The sequence below is a fragment of the Aegilops tauschii genome, chromosome 2, assembly GCF_002575655.3.
Source record: "Aegilops tauschii subsp. strangulata cultivar AL8/78 chromosome 2, Aet v6.0, whole genome shotgun sequence".
Taxonomy (NCBI): Eukaryota; Viridiplantae; Streptophyta; class Magnoliopsida; order Poales; family Poaceae; genus Aegilops; species Aegilops tauschii.
In genome coordinates this window covers 460,432,405-460,448,490 of record NC_053036.3, presented here as the reverse complement: position 1 = coordinate 460,448,490, position 16,086 = coordinate 460,432,405, and the positions used below count along the sequence as shown (strand labels likewise).

The window sequence follows — 16,086 nt, the reverse complement described above, 5'->3', positions numbered from 1 at the left end:
GAAGGGTAAAGGGAAGAAGGGGAACTTCAAGAAGAACGGCAGGCAAGTTGCTGCTCAAGTGAAGAAGCCCAAGTCTGGACCTAAGCCTGAGACTGGGTGCTTCTACTACAAAGGGACTGGTCACTGGAAGCGGAACTGCCCCAAGTATTTGGCGGATAAGAAGGATGGCAAAGTGAACAAAGGTATATGTGATATACACGTTATTGATGTGTACCTTACTAATGCTCACAGTAGTGGCTGGGTATTTGATACTGGTTCTGTTGCTAATATTTGCAACTCGAAACAGGGACTACGGATTAAGCGAAGATTGGCTAAGGATGAGGTGACGATGCGCGTGGGTAATGGTTCCAAAGTCGATGTGATCGCCGTTGGCATGCTACCTCTACATCTACCTTCGGGATTAGTTTTAGACCTGGATAATTGTTATTTGGTGCCAGTGTTAAGCATGAACATTATATCTGGATCTTGTTTGATGCGAGACGGTTATTCATTTAAATATGAGAATAATGGTTGTTCTATTTATACGAGTAATATATTTTATGGTCATGCACCCTTGAAGAGTGGTCTATTTTTGTTGAATCTCGATAGTAGTGGTACACATATTCATAATATTGAAGCCAAAAGATGCAGAGTTGATAATAATAGTGCAACTTATTTGTGGCACTACCGTTTGGGTCATATTGGTGTAAAGCGCATGAAAAAACTCCATACCGATGGACTTTTGGAATCACTTGATTATGAATCACTTGGTACTTGCGAACCATGCCTCATGGGCAAGATGACTAAACCTCCGTTCTCCAGAACAATGGAGCGAGTAACAGATTTATTGGAAATAATACATACTGATGTATGCGGTTCGATGAATATTGAGGCTCGAGACGGGTATCGTTATTTTCTGACCTTCACAGATGATTTGAGCAGATATGGGTATATCTACTTGATGAAACATAAGTCTGAAACATTTGAAAAGTTCAAAGAATTTCAGAGTGAAGTAGAAAAACATCATAACAAAAAAATAAAATTTCTGCGATCTGACCGTGGAGGAGAATATTTGAGTTACGAGTTTGGTCTTCATTTGAAACAATGCGGAATAGTTTCGCAACTCACTCCACCCGGAACACCACAGCGTAATGGTGTGTCCGAACGTCGTAACCACACTTTATTAGATATGGTGCGATCTATGATGTCTCTTACTGATTTACCGCTATCGTTTTGGGGTTATGCTTTAGAGACGGCTGCATTCATGTTAAATAGGGCACCATCTAAATCCGTTGAGACGACACCTTATGAACTATGGTTTGGCAAGAAACCCAATTTGTCGTTTCTTAAAGTTTGGGGCTGCGATGCTTATGTGAAAAAGCTTCAACCTGATAAGCTCGAACCCAAATCAGAGAAATGTGTCTTCATAGGATACCCAAAGGAGACTGTTGGGTACACCTTCTATCACAGATCCGAAGGCAAGATATTTGTTGCTAAGAATGGGTCCTTTCTAGAGAAGGAGTTTCTCTCGAAAGAAGTGAGTGGGAGGAAAGTAGAACTTGATGAGGTAACTGTACCTGCTCCCTTATTGGAAAGTAGTTCATCACAGAAATCAGTCCCTGTGATTCCTACACCAATTAGTGAGGAAGCTAATGATGATGATCATGTAACTTCAGATCAAGTTACTACCAAACCTCGTAGGTCATCCAGAGTAAGATCCGCACCAGAGTGGTACGGTAATCCTATTCTGGAGGTCATGTTACTTGACCATGACGAACCTACGAACTATGAGGAAGCGATGATGAGCCCAGATTCCACGAAATGGCTTGAGGCCATGAAATCTGAGATGGGATCCATGTATGAGAACAAAGTGTGGACTTTGGTTGACTTGCCTGATGATCAGCAAGCCATAGAGAATAAATGGATCTTCAAGAAGAGGACTGGCGCTGACGGTAATGTTACTATCTACAAAGCTCGACTTGTTGCGAAAAGTTTTCGACAAGTTCAAGGAGTTGACAACAATGAGACCTTCTCACCCGTAGCGATGCTTAAGTCCGTCTGAATCATGTTAGCAATTGCCGCATTTTATGATTATGAAATTTGGCAAATGGATGTAAAAACTGCATTCCTGGATGGATTTCTAGAAGAAGAGTTGTATATGATGCAACCAGAAGGTTTTATCGATCCAAATGATGCTAACAAAGTGTGCAAGCTCCAGCGATCCATTTATGGACTGGTGCAAGCATCTCGGAGTTGGAATAAACGTTTTGATAGTGTGATCAAAGTATATGGTTTTATACAGACTATTGGAGAAGCCTGTATTTACAAGAAAGTGAGTGGGAGCTCTGTAGCATTTCTAATATTATATGTGGATGACATATTGTTGATTGGAAATGATATAGAATTTCTGGATAGCATAAAAGGATACTTGAACAAGAGTTTTTCAATGGAAGGCCTCGGTGAAGCTGCTTATATATTGGGCATCAAGATCTATAGAGATTGGTCAAGACACTTAATTGGACTTTCACAAAGCACATACCTTGATAAAGTTTTTAAGAAGTTCAAAATGGATCAAGCAAAGAAAGGGTTTTTGCCTGTGTTACAAGGTGTGAAATTGAGTCAGACTCAATGCCCGACCAATACAGAAGATGGAGAGAAAATGAAAGTCATTCCCTATGCTTCAGCCATAGGTTCTATCATGTATGCAATGCTGTGTACCAGACCTGATGTGTGCCTTGCTATTAGTTTAGCAGGGAGGTACCCAAGTAATCCAGGAGTGGATCACTGGACAGCGGTCAAGAACATCCTGAAATACCTGAAAAGGACTAAGGATATGTTTCTCGTTTATGGAGGTGACAAAGAGCTCATCATAAATGGTTACGTCGATGCAAGCTTTGACACTGATCTAGATGACTCGAAGTCACAAACCGGATACATATTTATATTGAACGGTGGAGCTGTCAGTTGATGCAGTTCTAAGCAAAGCATCATGGCGGGATCTACGTGTGAAGTGGAGTACATAGCTGCTTCGGAAGCAGCAAATGAAGGAGTCTGGATGAAGGTTCATATCCGATCTAGGTGCCATACCTAGTGCATCGGGTCCAATGAAAATCTTTTGTGACAATACTGGTGCAATTGCCTTGGCAAAGGAATCCAGATTTCACAAGAGAACCAAGCACATCAAGAGACGCTTCAATTCCATCCGTGATCAAGTCAAGGAGGGAGACATAGAGATTTGCAAAATACATACGGATCTGAATGTTGCAGACCCGTTGACTAAGCCTCTCTCACGAGCAAAACATGATCAGCACCAAGACTCCATGAGTGTTAGAATCATTACTATGTAATCTAGATTATTGACTCTAGTGCAAGTGGGAGACTGAAGGAAATATGCCCTAGAGGCAATAATAAAGTTGTTATTTATATTTCCTTATATCATGATAAATATTTATTATTCATGCTAGATTGTATTAACCAGAAACTTAGTACATGTGTGAATACATAAGACAAACAGAGTGTCACTAGTATGCCTCTACTTGACTAGCTCGTTAATCAAAGATGGTTAAAGTTTCCTAACCATAGACATGAGTTGTCATTTGATTAACGGGATCACATCATTAGAGAATGATGTGATTGGCATGACCCATCCGTTAGCTTAGCACTATGATCGTTTAGTTTGTTGCTATTGTTTTCTTCATGACTTATACATGTTCCTAGGACTATGAGATTATGCAACTCCCGAATTCCGGAGGAACACTTAGTGTGCTATCAAACGTCACAACGTAACTGGGTGATTATAAAGATGCTCTATAGGTGTCTCCGATGGTGTTTGTTGAGTTGGCATAGATCGAGATTAGGATTTGTCACTCCGATTGTCGGAGAGGTATCTCTGGGCCCTCTCGGTAATGCACATCACTATAAGCCTTGCAAGCAATGTGACTAATGAGTTAGTTACGGGATGATGCATTATGGAACGAGTAAAGAGACTTTCCGGTAACGAGATTGAACTAGGTATTGAGATACCGACGATCGAATCTTGGGCAAGTAACATACCGATGACAAAGGGAACAACGTATGTTGTTATGCGGTTTGACTGATAAAGATCTTCGTAGAATATGTGGGATCCAATATGAGCATCCAGATTCTGCTATTGGTTATTGACCGGAGATGAGTCTCGGTCATGTCTACATAGTTCTCGAACCCGTAGGGTCCGCACGCTTAACGTTCGATGGCGATCGGTATTATGAGTTTATGTGTTTTGATGTACCGAAGGTTGTTCGGAGTCCCGGATGTGATCATGGACATGACGAGGAGTCTCGAAATGGTCGAGACATAAAGATTGATATATTGGAAGGTTATGTTTGGACACCAGAAAGGTTTCAGATGAGTTCGGGCATTTTTCGGAGTACCGGGGTTTTACCGGAACCCCCGGGGAGTTAATGGGCCTTGATGTGCCATAGTGGAAGATAGGAGGAGGAGGCCAGGTGTGGCGCGTGCCCCCTAGGCCCAATCCGAATTGGGTTAGGTGTTGGGGGGGGCGGCCCCCCTTTTCCTTCTCTCCCTCTTCCCTTCCTTCCCCCTCCTAGTTGGACTAGGGAAGGGGGGGGACCTACTCCTAGTAGGAGTAGGAATCCCCCCTTGGGGCGCGCCCTAGGAGGCCGGCCCTCCCCCTCCTCCACTCCTTTATATACGGGGGAGGGGGGCACCCCATAGACACACAAGTTGATTGTTTAGCCGTGTGCGGTGCCGCCCTCCACAGATTTCCACCTCAGTCATATCGTTGTAGTGCTTAGGTGAAGCCCTGCGTTGGTAACTTCATCATCATCGTCATCACGTCGTCGTCCTGACAAAACTCTCCCTCGGCCTCAGCTGGATCAAAGAGTTCGAGGGACGTCACCGAGCTAAACGTGTGCAGATCGTGGAGGTGCCATGCGTTCGGTACTTGATCGGTTGGATCGCGAAGACGTTTGACTACATCAACCACATTACTTAACGCTTCCGCTTTCGGTCTACAAGGGTACGTGGACACACTCTCCCGCTCGTTGCTATGGATCACATAGACATATCTTGCATGATCGTATGTAATTTTTTTGAAATACTGCGTTCCCAACAGCGCCCCCTCCCCACATATATATAGGTGGGAGGGGGAGGGCAGCAGCAAGGGTGCGCCCCAGGTAGGAGGAATCCTACCTTGGGTCCTCCCCAATTCGGCCTCCCCCCTTCCATATTTGCGGAGGGGGAAAAGGGAAGAGGAAGAAGAGAAGGAAAGGGGGGGCGCACCCCTTGTGGACTGGTGTGCTCCCCTTCTATGGCCCATATCTTTCCCCGGGGGTTCCGGTAACCCCCCCCCCCCCCCCCCCCGGTACTCCGATAAATACCCGATACACTCCGGAACACTTCCGGTGTCCGAATACTATCATCCTATATATCAATCTTTACCTATCGACCATTTCGAGACTCCTCATCATGTCTGTGATCTCATCTTGGACTCCGAACAACATTCGGTCACCAAATTACATAACTCATATAACACTAAATCGTCATCGAACGTTAAGCGTGCGGACCCTGCGGGTTCGAGAACTATGTAGACATGATCGAGACACCTCTCCGGTCACTAACCAATAGCAGAACCTGGATACTCATATTGGCTCCTACATATTCTACGAAGATCTTTAACGATCGAACCGTTATGACAACATACGCTATTCGCTTTGTCATCGGTATGTTACTTGCCCGAGATTCGATCGTCGATATCCACAATCTCGTTACCGGCAAGTCTCTTTACTCATTCCGTAATACATCATCTTGTAACTAACTCATTAGTCACTTTGCTTGCAAGGCTTCTTATGATGTGCATTACCGAGAGGGCCCAGAGATACCTCTCCGATACTCGGAGTGACAAATCATAATCTCGATCTATGCCAACCCAACAAACACCTTCGGAGATACCTGTAGAGCATCTTTATAATCACCCAGTTACGCTGTGACGTTTGATAGCACACAAGGTATTCCTCCGGTATCCGGGAGTTGCATAATCTCATAGTCGAAGGAATATGTATTTGACATGAAGAAAGCAATAGCAATAAAACTGAACGATCAATATGCTAAGCTAACGGATGGGTCTTGTCCATCACATCATTAGGATGTGATCCCGTTCATCAAATTACAACACATGTCTATGGTTAGGAAACTTAACCATCTTTGATTAAAGAGTTAGTCTAGTAGAGGCTTACTAGGGACAGAGTGTTTTGTCTGTGTATCCACACATGTATCAACTTTCCGGTTAATACAATTATAGCATGAATAATAAACATTTATCATGATATAAGGAAATATAAAATAACAACTTTATTATTGCCTCTAGGGCATATTTCCTTCATTAATTTTGTTCTTGAGGTCACGGGAGAAATCTTGTTGCAAGTAATCATGTGAACTTGATATGTGTTTGATATTTTGATGGTAAGTATGTTGTGATTCACTCAGTGGTGTCATGTGAACGTCGACTACATGACACTTCACCATATTTGGGCCTAAGGGAATGCATAGTGGAGTAGTTATTAGATGACGAGTTGCAAGAGTGACAAAGCTTAAACCCTAGTTTATGCGCTATTCCGCAAGGGACTGATTTGGATCCAAAAGTTTAATGCTATAGTGAGAATTTATTCTTAATACTTTTCTCGTAGTTGCGTATGCTTGCGAGGGGGTTAATCATAAGTAGGAGGTTTGTTCAAGTGAGAACAACACCTAATTACTGGTCCACCCACATATCAAATTATCAAAGTAGCGAACACAAATCAAACCAACATGCTGAAAGTGACTAGATGAAATTCCCGTGTACCCTCAAGAACGCTTTGCTTATCATAAGAGACCGTTTTGGCCTGTCCTTTGCCTCAAAGGGATTGGGCTACCTTGCTGCACTTTTGTTACCGTTACCATTACTTGGTCGTTACAAATTATCTTGCTATCAAACTACTCGTTACTTATAATTTCAGTGCTTGCAGAGACTACTTTGCTGAAAACCACTTGTCATTTCCTTCTGCTCCTCGTTGGGTTCGACACTCTTACTTAGCGAAAGGACTACGATTGATCCCATATACTTGTGGGTCATCATTGCCTCCGTCATGGATGATGTCCAACATCTCCCCATCATCAGCCGACATCGCGCCCAATTGAGACAAACCGGCAAACCGAGAACGGGCACCAGGTTGATCCATGCCTGGTGTTCGCTTCAGGACAAGCTGCGGTGATGGAGAGTCCGAGGAATTGATGGGTGTGTTGAGGTTAATGTTCCATGGTACATGTGGAGCGGATGTGGTCGGGAAGTGGTGCTAAAGACTGAGCTACTTGGCCGCGTAGTAGTACGGCGATTGTAGCTGCTCCGGCTAGACCGACAAGTGCATCGACGTCGCCCCGCCCGCTGGCCTTCTTCGTCTCAAGGGGTAGAGCCTAATCGACTGCCGCAACTGCTACCTCCCTGTCCCTCTGCTTGCGTGGGCGCACGCTGCATATCACCGAGTTGATCTTGTGGGCGGTCACCACCTCGCGATCACCCGACTCAGGCTTCGGCTTCAGCGGCCGTTCAAGCATCTCGATCGGGTCCATGCGGCGGTGGACGGTGAAAAGGGCGGGGACTGGGGTGAAGGGCAGCGACGATCGAAGCGGAGAATGTGGGAAAGCATGGGTTTTGGCGCAAAAAAGTGTGGAATAATCCAAATGTGCATGTGTGAATGGGCCGGGGGAGTAGGACTCCTACATGGTGAAGGTTCGGGCGTCCGCAAAACTTCCTTGGGTTGACGCCGATTTGCAGGAATTCGGATACACGGACGCGTCCCCAAACGTTTACAACACAACCTTGGATGGTAAAAACGTCCGAACACTGCGATTCGTACATTTAGGGGCGGTTTCAAGGTATTGCGTTCGAGCTGCCCTTATGTTGCTGGATGGCGCCTTTGGTAATGCCGCGACTGATTTCTGACAACTGTAAGCCAACCATGACGCGGCACCATGGAGTTGTTCATGCTGGCCGTGCCAGAGCTTTAGAGCAACTCTAGCAGATGCGCTATATTCCCGTCTCGCAAAATCGTTTTACGGTTCCCCCTAAAACGATTTAGCGGGAAGTGATGCGCAAAAGCTTACTACAAATTTAAAAACATAGATAAAACACACTTCTCGCTACAAAGTTCATCACACAACACACCAGAATTCATCATACATAGATAAATCATAGAAATAGTTGCGGGAGATGCGATGGCTCAGTGCTTGACGCCGAGGAAGAACGCCTCCGCAGACTTGCCACAAGCGTGGGCGAAGGCGTGCTCCTCGTTCGCCGCGACGAACCTGTGGGCGAGGCCTTCTTCTCCGGCCTCAACGGTGCACTCCGCGACGAGGAGCTCCGCATCCACCTTGTAACAAGCCATGGTGTGTGGGCAGGGCTCCTCGTGGAGGCAGTTGAATTGGGCCCAAGGAAGCGCTCGCTGCTGCAGGGGAGACGGCCGTGCTCCCGCACCTGCTGTGACCGCCAAGATTCGGCAGGGGGCGGAGGGAGTTGCTGGCCTCCGCATCGTTGCGGAAGATCTTGCGCGGCGGCAACTTGCCACGACCACTGCCACCATGCTCACGTACAGATCCTCGGAAAAAAGCTCTGTGCCGGGTGAAATCGCTCGCCGGAGAGAGAAAGGGAAGCGGCGGAGGAGAAGAGAGGTGGCGAAGGAAATGAGGGACGCGAATCCTAAATTGAATGTCGTGTGGTAGATATAGCAGCCAAAGGGCGTTTTTGCGGGCGGCTCGTATAATTTTTGTGGGCCGGGCTAAATATAGCGGACTTATTCGAGCCAACAAACACGCAAAAATGCTATATGAGTCGGAATTATGCGGTCGGCGAGGTTATACATCATGCTCTTACGTGCCCAATCGAAGGTAGGTTAGCCTTCAGCGTAGCATGGAACGACAGTAGCACCGCGACTTCTTTTTTTGGATCAACATGAGCAGTATGTTGTACTCCCATTAATTCCCGTGGAATCTACATTTACAAAAGAATGTGGCTAGGTTTTAGTCGACTAAGATTTAACCAAATCTCAGTCAAGTGACATAACTTATAAAAAAATTAGAGAATTTTTTAAATACGAATCTTAATATAAGATCTAAAGAATATAACATCGATTGAGACTTAATGAGGTGTCAGTCGACGGAGAATTAACAAGACTGTTTAGAAAAAGCCCCAACGACCGCAGAGAGGAAAGCAAACGTGCAGTGCAAGCCGCCGAGTCGCCGTGCCAGTTCCCGGCCACGATCCCGACAGGGGCAGGAATAGAGGGAAAATAGGCCAACAAAAAGTAAGCAAGAAAACAGAAGCAGGCAGGAAGACGAGGAAAAGATTCCGCGCCGGCCGTGCGATTGTGATGATTGGATTTGGCAGAGTCGTCCTGCTGAATTCTCCCAGCAGAGTTGGAGATGCTCGCCCATGTCCCATGTCAGGTCGGTACTCGCCAACGTTTCGGCAGTTGCGCCTACTGGTGCTCGGGTCGAGCCCAGCACGTGGTGGTGTTGTACCGTCCCAACGTGCGCCGGTCTAAGCCTAGCTGCTGCTCAGCTCAGGCTCAGGTCGGGCCGAGTACGTGGTGGCGTTGCCTCGAACCCACGACTGCGCGGCGACTTCTCCTCACATCCTCTTGCTTAGATTATCATTTATCAATACAGTACATTGACTACAAGTTTCTCCACAGTTTGTTTTTCCTTTTTGATTGTTGATGAGAAGGTTATGCGTTCGACAAGACAGGCATGTAATGTACGATTGCACTAGATTCAGGCAGGAGCAGAAAATTCCACGCCGGAGAGAAGCGGAGACTTGTGACTTGTCATCCGTTAGAACGCCGTCGTCAGTCGTCACGCCAAAGCAAGCAGCACCATCTCTTGCCCCCTCCCCTCGGTCCGTCCCGCCACAACAAAAACAACAGCAGCGAATCAAAGCTGCGTAGCCTACGCATAACTAGTCTCCCAATCCGCTCCCCACCCAACCCCGCAACCCCGCGACACGATTCCCCACCCGACTCTCCTCCCGCCGGCGGGATCGATCCGGTCGAGGTTGGTTGGGGGAGAGCGAATGGCGCGGTGATCGGCCGGTCGGTCGGACGGCTCGATGGCGGCGAGGCCAGGAGGAGGCGGGCGCGTGCGCTTCAACGTGGGCGGGCAGGCGTTCGAGACCACCACCACCACGCTCGCCAACGCCGGCCGCGACTCCATGCTCGGCGCGCTGCTCGACGCCTCCTGGAACGTGCCCTGCGCCGGTGCCTCCGCCGGCGGGGAGGACGCGGCCGCCGAGTACTTCATCGACCGCAACCCGGCGTGCTTCGCGGTGCTGCTCGACCTGCTCCGCACGGGCAGCCTCCACGTCCCGCCGCACCTCCCGGAGAAGCTGCTCTACCGGGAGGCGCTCTACTACGGCCTCCTCGACCACGTCCGCGCCGCGCGCTGGGGGACCTTCGACGGCGACCGCCTGCGCCTCGCGTCCTCCGTGCCCGGCCGCGCCCCCGGGGACGGCACGGCCGTCCGCGCCGCGCCCGACGGCGGCTGCTGCGTCGCGCACGGGGGCGCCGTGCACGTCTACAACTGGATGCTCGACGAGCGCCGCCCCGTCTCGCTCGACCACTCGCAGGTCAACGACGTCGCCTACCTCGACGCGTCCACCCTGCTCATCGCCGCGCGCGAGCGGCTCGGCAAGTGCGACGGCGGGATGGCCGCCTTCTCCGCCGTCTCCGGGGACCTCCGCCACCGCTTCCGCGTCCAGCACGACCGCCAGGCCAAGTCCTTCACCGCCGGCGCGCTGGCCTTCGACAGGGACTCGAGGATCTTCGCCAGCTGCAAGGGCCGCCTCAACGAGTACGGCATCGGCGTCTGGGACAGCGCCACCGGCGAGCAGGCCGACTTCTTCTACGAGCCCCCCGGCTGCGCCCTGGGCGACGCCGACAGGCTCCAGTGGCTGGACGCTACCAACGCGCTCATGGTGGCCACGCTGTTCCCCAAGACGGACAACTGTTCCATCGGGCTGCTGGATTTCCGGGACAAGAGCGTGGCCTGGTCGTGGTCCGACGCCGGCACGGCCGCGTCGCTGGAGGAGAAGCGCGTGCTCCACGCCATCGCCATGGAGGACGAGCGGTCCGTGTGCGTCATCAACCAGTACGACGACCTCGGGTTCCTGGACCTGCGGAACAACGCCGGCGCCGTGCGGTGGAGCTCCCGGAGCAAGCTGATGAACCGGAAGGCGCCCGGCGAGGAGAGCTGCTACCCGAAGCTGGCGACGCACGGCGGGCAGCTCTTCTCGTCGATGAACGACAGCATCTCCGTGTTCAGCGGCCCCGAGCACGTGCTGACATCGACGCTGAGGCGGAGCTACGGCGGCGCCATCTGCGACTTCTCCATCGGAGGCGACCGCCTCTTCGCCCTGCACAACGAGGAGAACGTGTTCGACGTCTGGGAGACGCCGCCGCCGCCGATCATCTGACCGCCAGCCTGCTCTGCGTTGGTCTGCTCAGCTCGCGGTGACTTCAGTCGTACTGTACTACACTTGTTGTGCTCACTCAACAGAAGAAAAGAGATACTACTACAGTAGTATTCAGAAGGAATGGTTACACCTAACTGATGATGATGGCTACTCATCACAGTACACTGTAGCTTCTATAAATCTTAACTGGAGCACTAGAGTGTACGCAAGCTTTGGTTTCTAACCCGGAAAAGAGAAAATTTCGACTAAGTACGTACGGGGCATCATCCTTTTACGCATGCCATCCTTCTAATTCTTTTCATTGGAGCATCTGTTGTCGGCATCAGGCGTTGCCCTGTCAAAATCATCGCAAGGTTGATTCTCAGCAAAGTATGTTCTGTGAATGCTAAAGGATATCTTTCGCTGACTTAATTAGGAGGCCCCGTACGCCGTACTATCATATCCATCTGAGCCGTGCTTGGGGCCTGCATTTTAGAATTGGTGACTCACTCGAGGACAGATTTGGCTGTCCTGTTTAGTGCTCAGCAATGTCGGCCACAATATTTAATGCAAAATTGGAACAGTGACTCTATCTGCTTCACATAAGTATACATTTTCTGTCACGTGTTTCTTTCTTTGAGAAAATAAACAAAAAAGATGTTAGTTTTCCTTTCTTTCAAAGAGTTTAGAAACAGACCCAAGTACCTGGTTTCTGCTGTGTTCTTCAGAGGCAGTCACAGGCTCTGTTCCAAGCAGCAGTGTCTGTAATCTTTCATTTGCGGCTTTCCTTAGCTCTGCTCAACAGAGCATGTATGTGCAGGTGGGCGAGCTTTTGCTTTTTAGAGTTGGTAACGAGTATATAGTTTATTGTTTATATATACACACACTTGACGTAAAGGCTACACGAAAAGGATGTATGGCTTTGGCAAGGTAGGTATTATGATGGAAATTATTGAGTTCATTCCTGTGGCCGAGCCGTAGTGCAGAGATCTAGAATTATGAAAGATGGTCCAGATAAGAAGAAGAGTAAAAGCTGCAAAATGCAGATCGAGACCAAAGCACCAACAAATGTGTAAGTAATCCAGCAATGGAGTAGGTAGTCATGTTTACCGCCAGGTTTTCGGATACTTTGGCATCTTTTTTTAGCAATTGGCGGCTGCGTTTTTCTGTATGGACCGTTATCATGATGACAGTGGAACCATGCCGAAACGAGTGGTGGATACTTCAGCTCCTGGAACGAACGTCAGAAAGAAAAGAGTGGACACTGTCTGGGGGAGAAAATAACATGGGAATGAACAGATAGAATATAGAGCCGGTTGTTCCTGTTAAAGATGGTGTAGCAGCATAGCTTCTAGTATATGACAATTGAACTACCGTAGTACGAATGCCTATTGAACTGAAACGTGTATGCTCCAAGAATTCTTCCCGTATAGGAGTACTTATTAATGGAGGGAGGCAATTAGCATTCTTCAGACGGCACGTTGGGTGCAAGGCAAAGTACGTACTACAGTACTTACAGTCAGTACTAGTACTAATTATAGATACGGGCATTTGGACATACCATAAAAATGCCGAGGGCAGAAACAATGTTTGCTACAGCAGCAACACAATATGCGGACAAGTGAAAACAAATGAAAAGCTCAAATGAGGTTCTGCAACTGATCACGTTTCTTCAGTAAAATATGCAGTAATGGAATAAAACATGCATTCTTATAGTCTGTCAGACAAAACAGTAACATTATTCAATAAGTACCGTACATTACAACATGCAAACTGGCTGGGTACCAATATCAGATCAATTAACCCTAACAGTATACTACTTACAAAACACTATGTGTTTACTTTGTGAAGGACCAATGGATCAACAGTCTGCTTCTACCATAGATGGAGCAACTGCATTCTTAAATCGATCAAGAAAACAGCAATTATTTAACGACGTACACAGCACGGACAAATTGATTTAACATGAACCGCGAACTGGGAAGTAACATACTGCAGCAGACTACGATTGGACAGCAATGTGAAAGAAACAGAAGAGCTTATAGCAAAAATAACTCGTTTGGGTCAGAGAGGTGTAGCAACTCGTTTGGGTCAGAGAGGTGTATGAAGATTGGGAACCTAAACTATAGTGTCGTTCCAATCAGCAACATCTGCGATTGCAAACTTGCTTGTTTAATACTCTCTCTGTCCCATAATATAAAAGCGTTTTTTACACTAGTGTATGAGACGTAGGGAGTAAAAAATATAAGCATCACCAGTAGTAAGTAGTGATAATAACATCTGGATGATAAATAACATAGGAATCACCAGTAGCAAACGAGAGGATAACACCAAGATGATGATTAAAACATACTCCCAACTTAGCTCGATTTGCGCACACAGCAAATTATTAGCCCCGTTTGATTGCTGCCTCAGTTCTCCACCGTCTCCTCCTCGTCGTCACTGACCTCAGATTCGTCCTCCGCATAGCCATTGGCGTAGTACTGGTCGATGAGGGTCTGGTTGTAGGCATTTATCTTCTGGGCCTTGTCCTTTTTCTCAGCGTAGGTTTCGCGGTATTCATAGTCCTTCTCGGCCAGCACGTCGTCAGGGAGCTCGTCGACGAGCTTGCAGGGACTTGCAATCAAAAAATCGATGAGTGCCTGCGGCAACCTCCTCTTGACCACCACCTTCCTCTTCTTGCCGGACCCGGACGGCTGTTTCTTCCACCCCAGCCACCGGCGACCCTCCGCCGCTATCGCCTCCGCCAACTCCTTCTTCCTCTTCAGGACTTCAGTCCCCTGCGACGCGCGGATTTCACCCCGTTGCGACGCGCTCGCCTTATTCATCTTCCGGGTTTCACCCCCCTCCAACGCGCTCGCCTTCTTCCCCTTCAGGATTTCACCCTGCTCCGCCGCGATCGAGCCGCCGATTTTACCCTCCATCGCCCGCGATCGAGCCCTAACCTCTGGTATATTTGCCCCGCAACCGACGCGAACGTATCCTGTGAAACCAAGCCCCTCGACTCGATGGCAATGGGTACCCATTACCCTCGTACCCTGTGGTAAAAACTTTATGGGAAATGTTTGGGGCCGAGGCACCGGCGCAAACATTGGGCCGGTCTCCCTCTTCCTCGCGTCTCCTTCATGGGGCGCGCGGAAGCCCTCTTCTTCTGCCCCCTCCTCCCCACCCCTTCCCCATCTCTTCCCCTCTTCCCGAGCTGCGACTGGGCCACCACGAGCTACTTCGCCGGCGGCCAGGCTCCCCTCGCCGACAGCCATGGCTGCCTGCCTCCATGGCCAGATCCATCCCCTACCTCAAGCCTTCACGCGGGCGCATCCCCTCCACCCCTTCCCCCTCCCCCCGGGCTGCGACTGGGCGACCACGACCTCCATCGCCAGCGGCCAGGCGCTCCCTCGCCGGCCGCCATGGCTGCCTGCAGCCATGCCCGGATCCTCCCGCGTATACAAGTGTTGCAACCGTCACCTAGAAAAGCTTCAACAGCCGTTGAAAAAAGCTTCAACCATAGACATAGAAAGCTTCAATGGCATTGCACAACAAGGGAAAGCTGCAACTGTTGTTGGATTTTGCTACTACCGGCAAAGCTTTTTGCTACATCCATCAGGCAGAGCTACGACCTCGCGAGGACGACAATGATTTTTTTTGCTGCAACCGTAGCAGGCTTTTGCTACTACCGTTGGAGTTTTTGCTACATCCAGTAGATAAAAAAGCTTCAACCAGACAACGAAATACAGGAAAAGTTACAACCGTTTTGACAAAAAACTTCAACCCACAGATGAAAAAGCTTCAAACAGAGATTGAGAAAATCCTCCTCAACGACGACCATGGCGTCTCTCTGTGTTTTTGTTGCAACCGCAGAGTAAAAAGCTGCAACCCTTTGTGAAAAAAGCTTCCAGCTAGGTGAAAAAAGCTTCAATTGGCACGGTGGAAAGCTTCAATCCGCGAGAAAAGCTTCAACAGGCATAGAGAAAAGCTTCAACCGATGAGATAAAAAGCTTCAACCTGACTCGCCAATGGCAGCGAGCAGCGACGTTGAGAGCTGCGTCGGCGACACGACAGTCCAGCGACGACGGCGGCTGCTAGGTGCTGCGACGACAAGGGGTGCCGGTGTGCTTCAAGACGGCGCCATTTTTTGCTACGAGGGGGCGATGGGCTTTCTGCTGGACCGTGGGGCGAGTACGGATGCTGCGACGGGGACGGGGACGGCGGCCGGCGGCGACAGGGACGGAGAGCGCATCCAGCAGCGTGGGACTAGGGGGGGAGGAGGTCCAGGTGAGGGGGCTAGTCGCCGGCGACAGGAGCGGCTGGGGTGAGAACGCGGTGAAGAAGAAGAGGAAGAAGTCAACGCGGGGGAAGGGGGCTCGAGGAACAGATCTGACGGCTCAAGCTCGCGGATCGGACGGCTGGGCCTTGACCGGCCCAACGATTGGGCCGGTGCGCCGGCGCAAATCACTACCCAAACTTTATTAGGGTAAGGGTATGGGACAAAAAATTATCCATGGGTACTTAAATGGGAAAATATCATACCCATCGGGTAGAGAGGGTACGGGTATGGGATCGTATAACCCATGCCCGCGTATCCATGTACCCATCTAAAATGTTGATAGGTGGGTTTCTGTTAATATCCCAAT

At 49.1% G+C, this 16,086-nt stretch overlaps 2 protein-coding genes across 2 annotated transcripts; one reads left to right on the top strand and one right to left on the bottom strand.

Moving 5' to 3' along the window:
* The first annotated feature begins 9,630 nt into the window (after positions 1–9,630).
* On the top strand, positions 9,631–11,722 carry LOC109752260 (BTB/POZ domain-containing protein At2g24240). Its single transcript, XM_020311166.4, has one exon. It carries the CDS (start codon positions 10,115–10,117, stop codon positions 11,474–11,476), a length of 1,362 nt encoding a protein of 453 aa, XP_020166755.1. The 5' UTR covers positions 9,631–10,114; the 3' UTR covers positions 11,477–11,722.
* Positions 11,723–13,555: 1,833 nt separating this feature from the next.
* On the bottom strand, positions 13,556–14,387 carry LOC109752255 (uncharacterized). Its single transcript, XM_020311160.3, has one exon. The coding sequence runs from the start codon at positions 14,377–14,379 to the stop codon at positions 13,867–13,869; it is 513 nt and encodes a 170-aa protein (XP_020166749.1). The 5' UTR covers positions 14,380–14,387; the 3' UTR covers positions 13,556–13,866.
* Positions 14,388–16,086: the final 1,699 nt, after the last annotated feature.

Bases quoted from the DNA above. Each gene is read 5' to 3' on its own strand.
- LOC109752260 (XM_020311166.4), top strand. From the start codon at position 10,115: ATGGCGGCGAGGCCAGGAGGAGGCGGGCGCGTGCGCTTCAACGTGGGC.
- LOC109752255 (XM_020311160.3), bottom strand. From the start codon at position 14,379: ATGGAGGGTAAAATCGGCGGCTCGATCGCGGCGGAGCAGGGTGAAATC.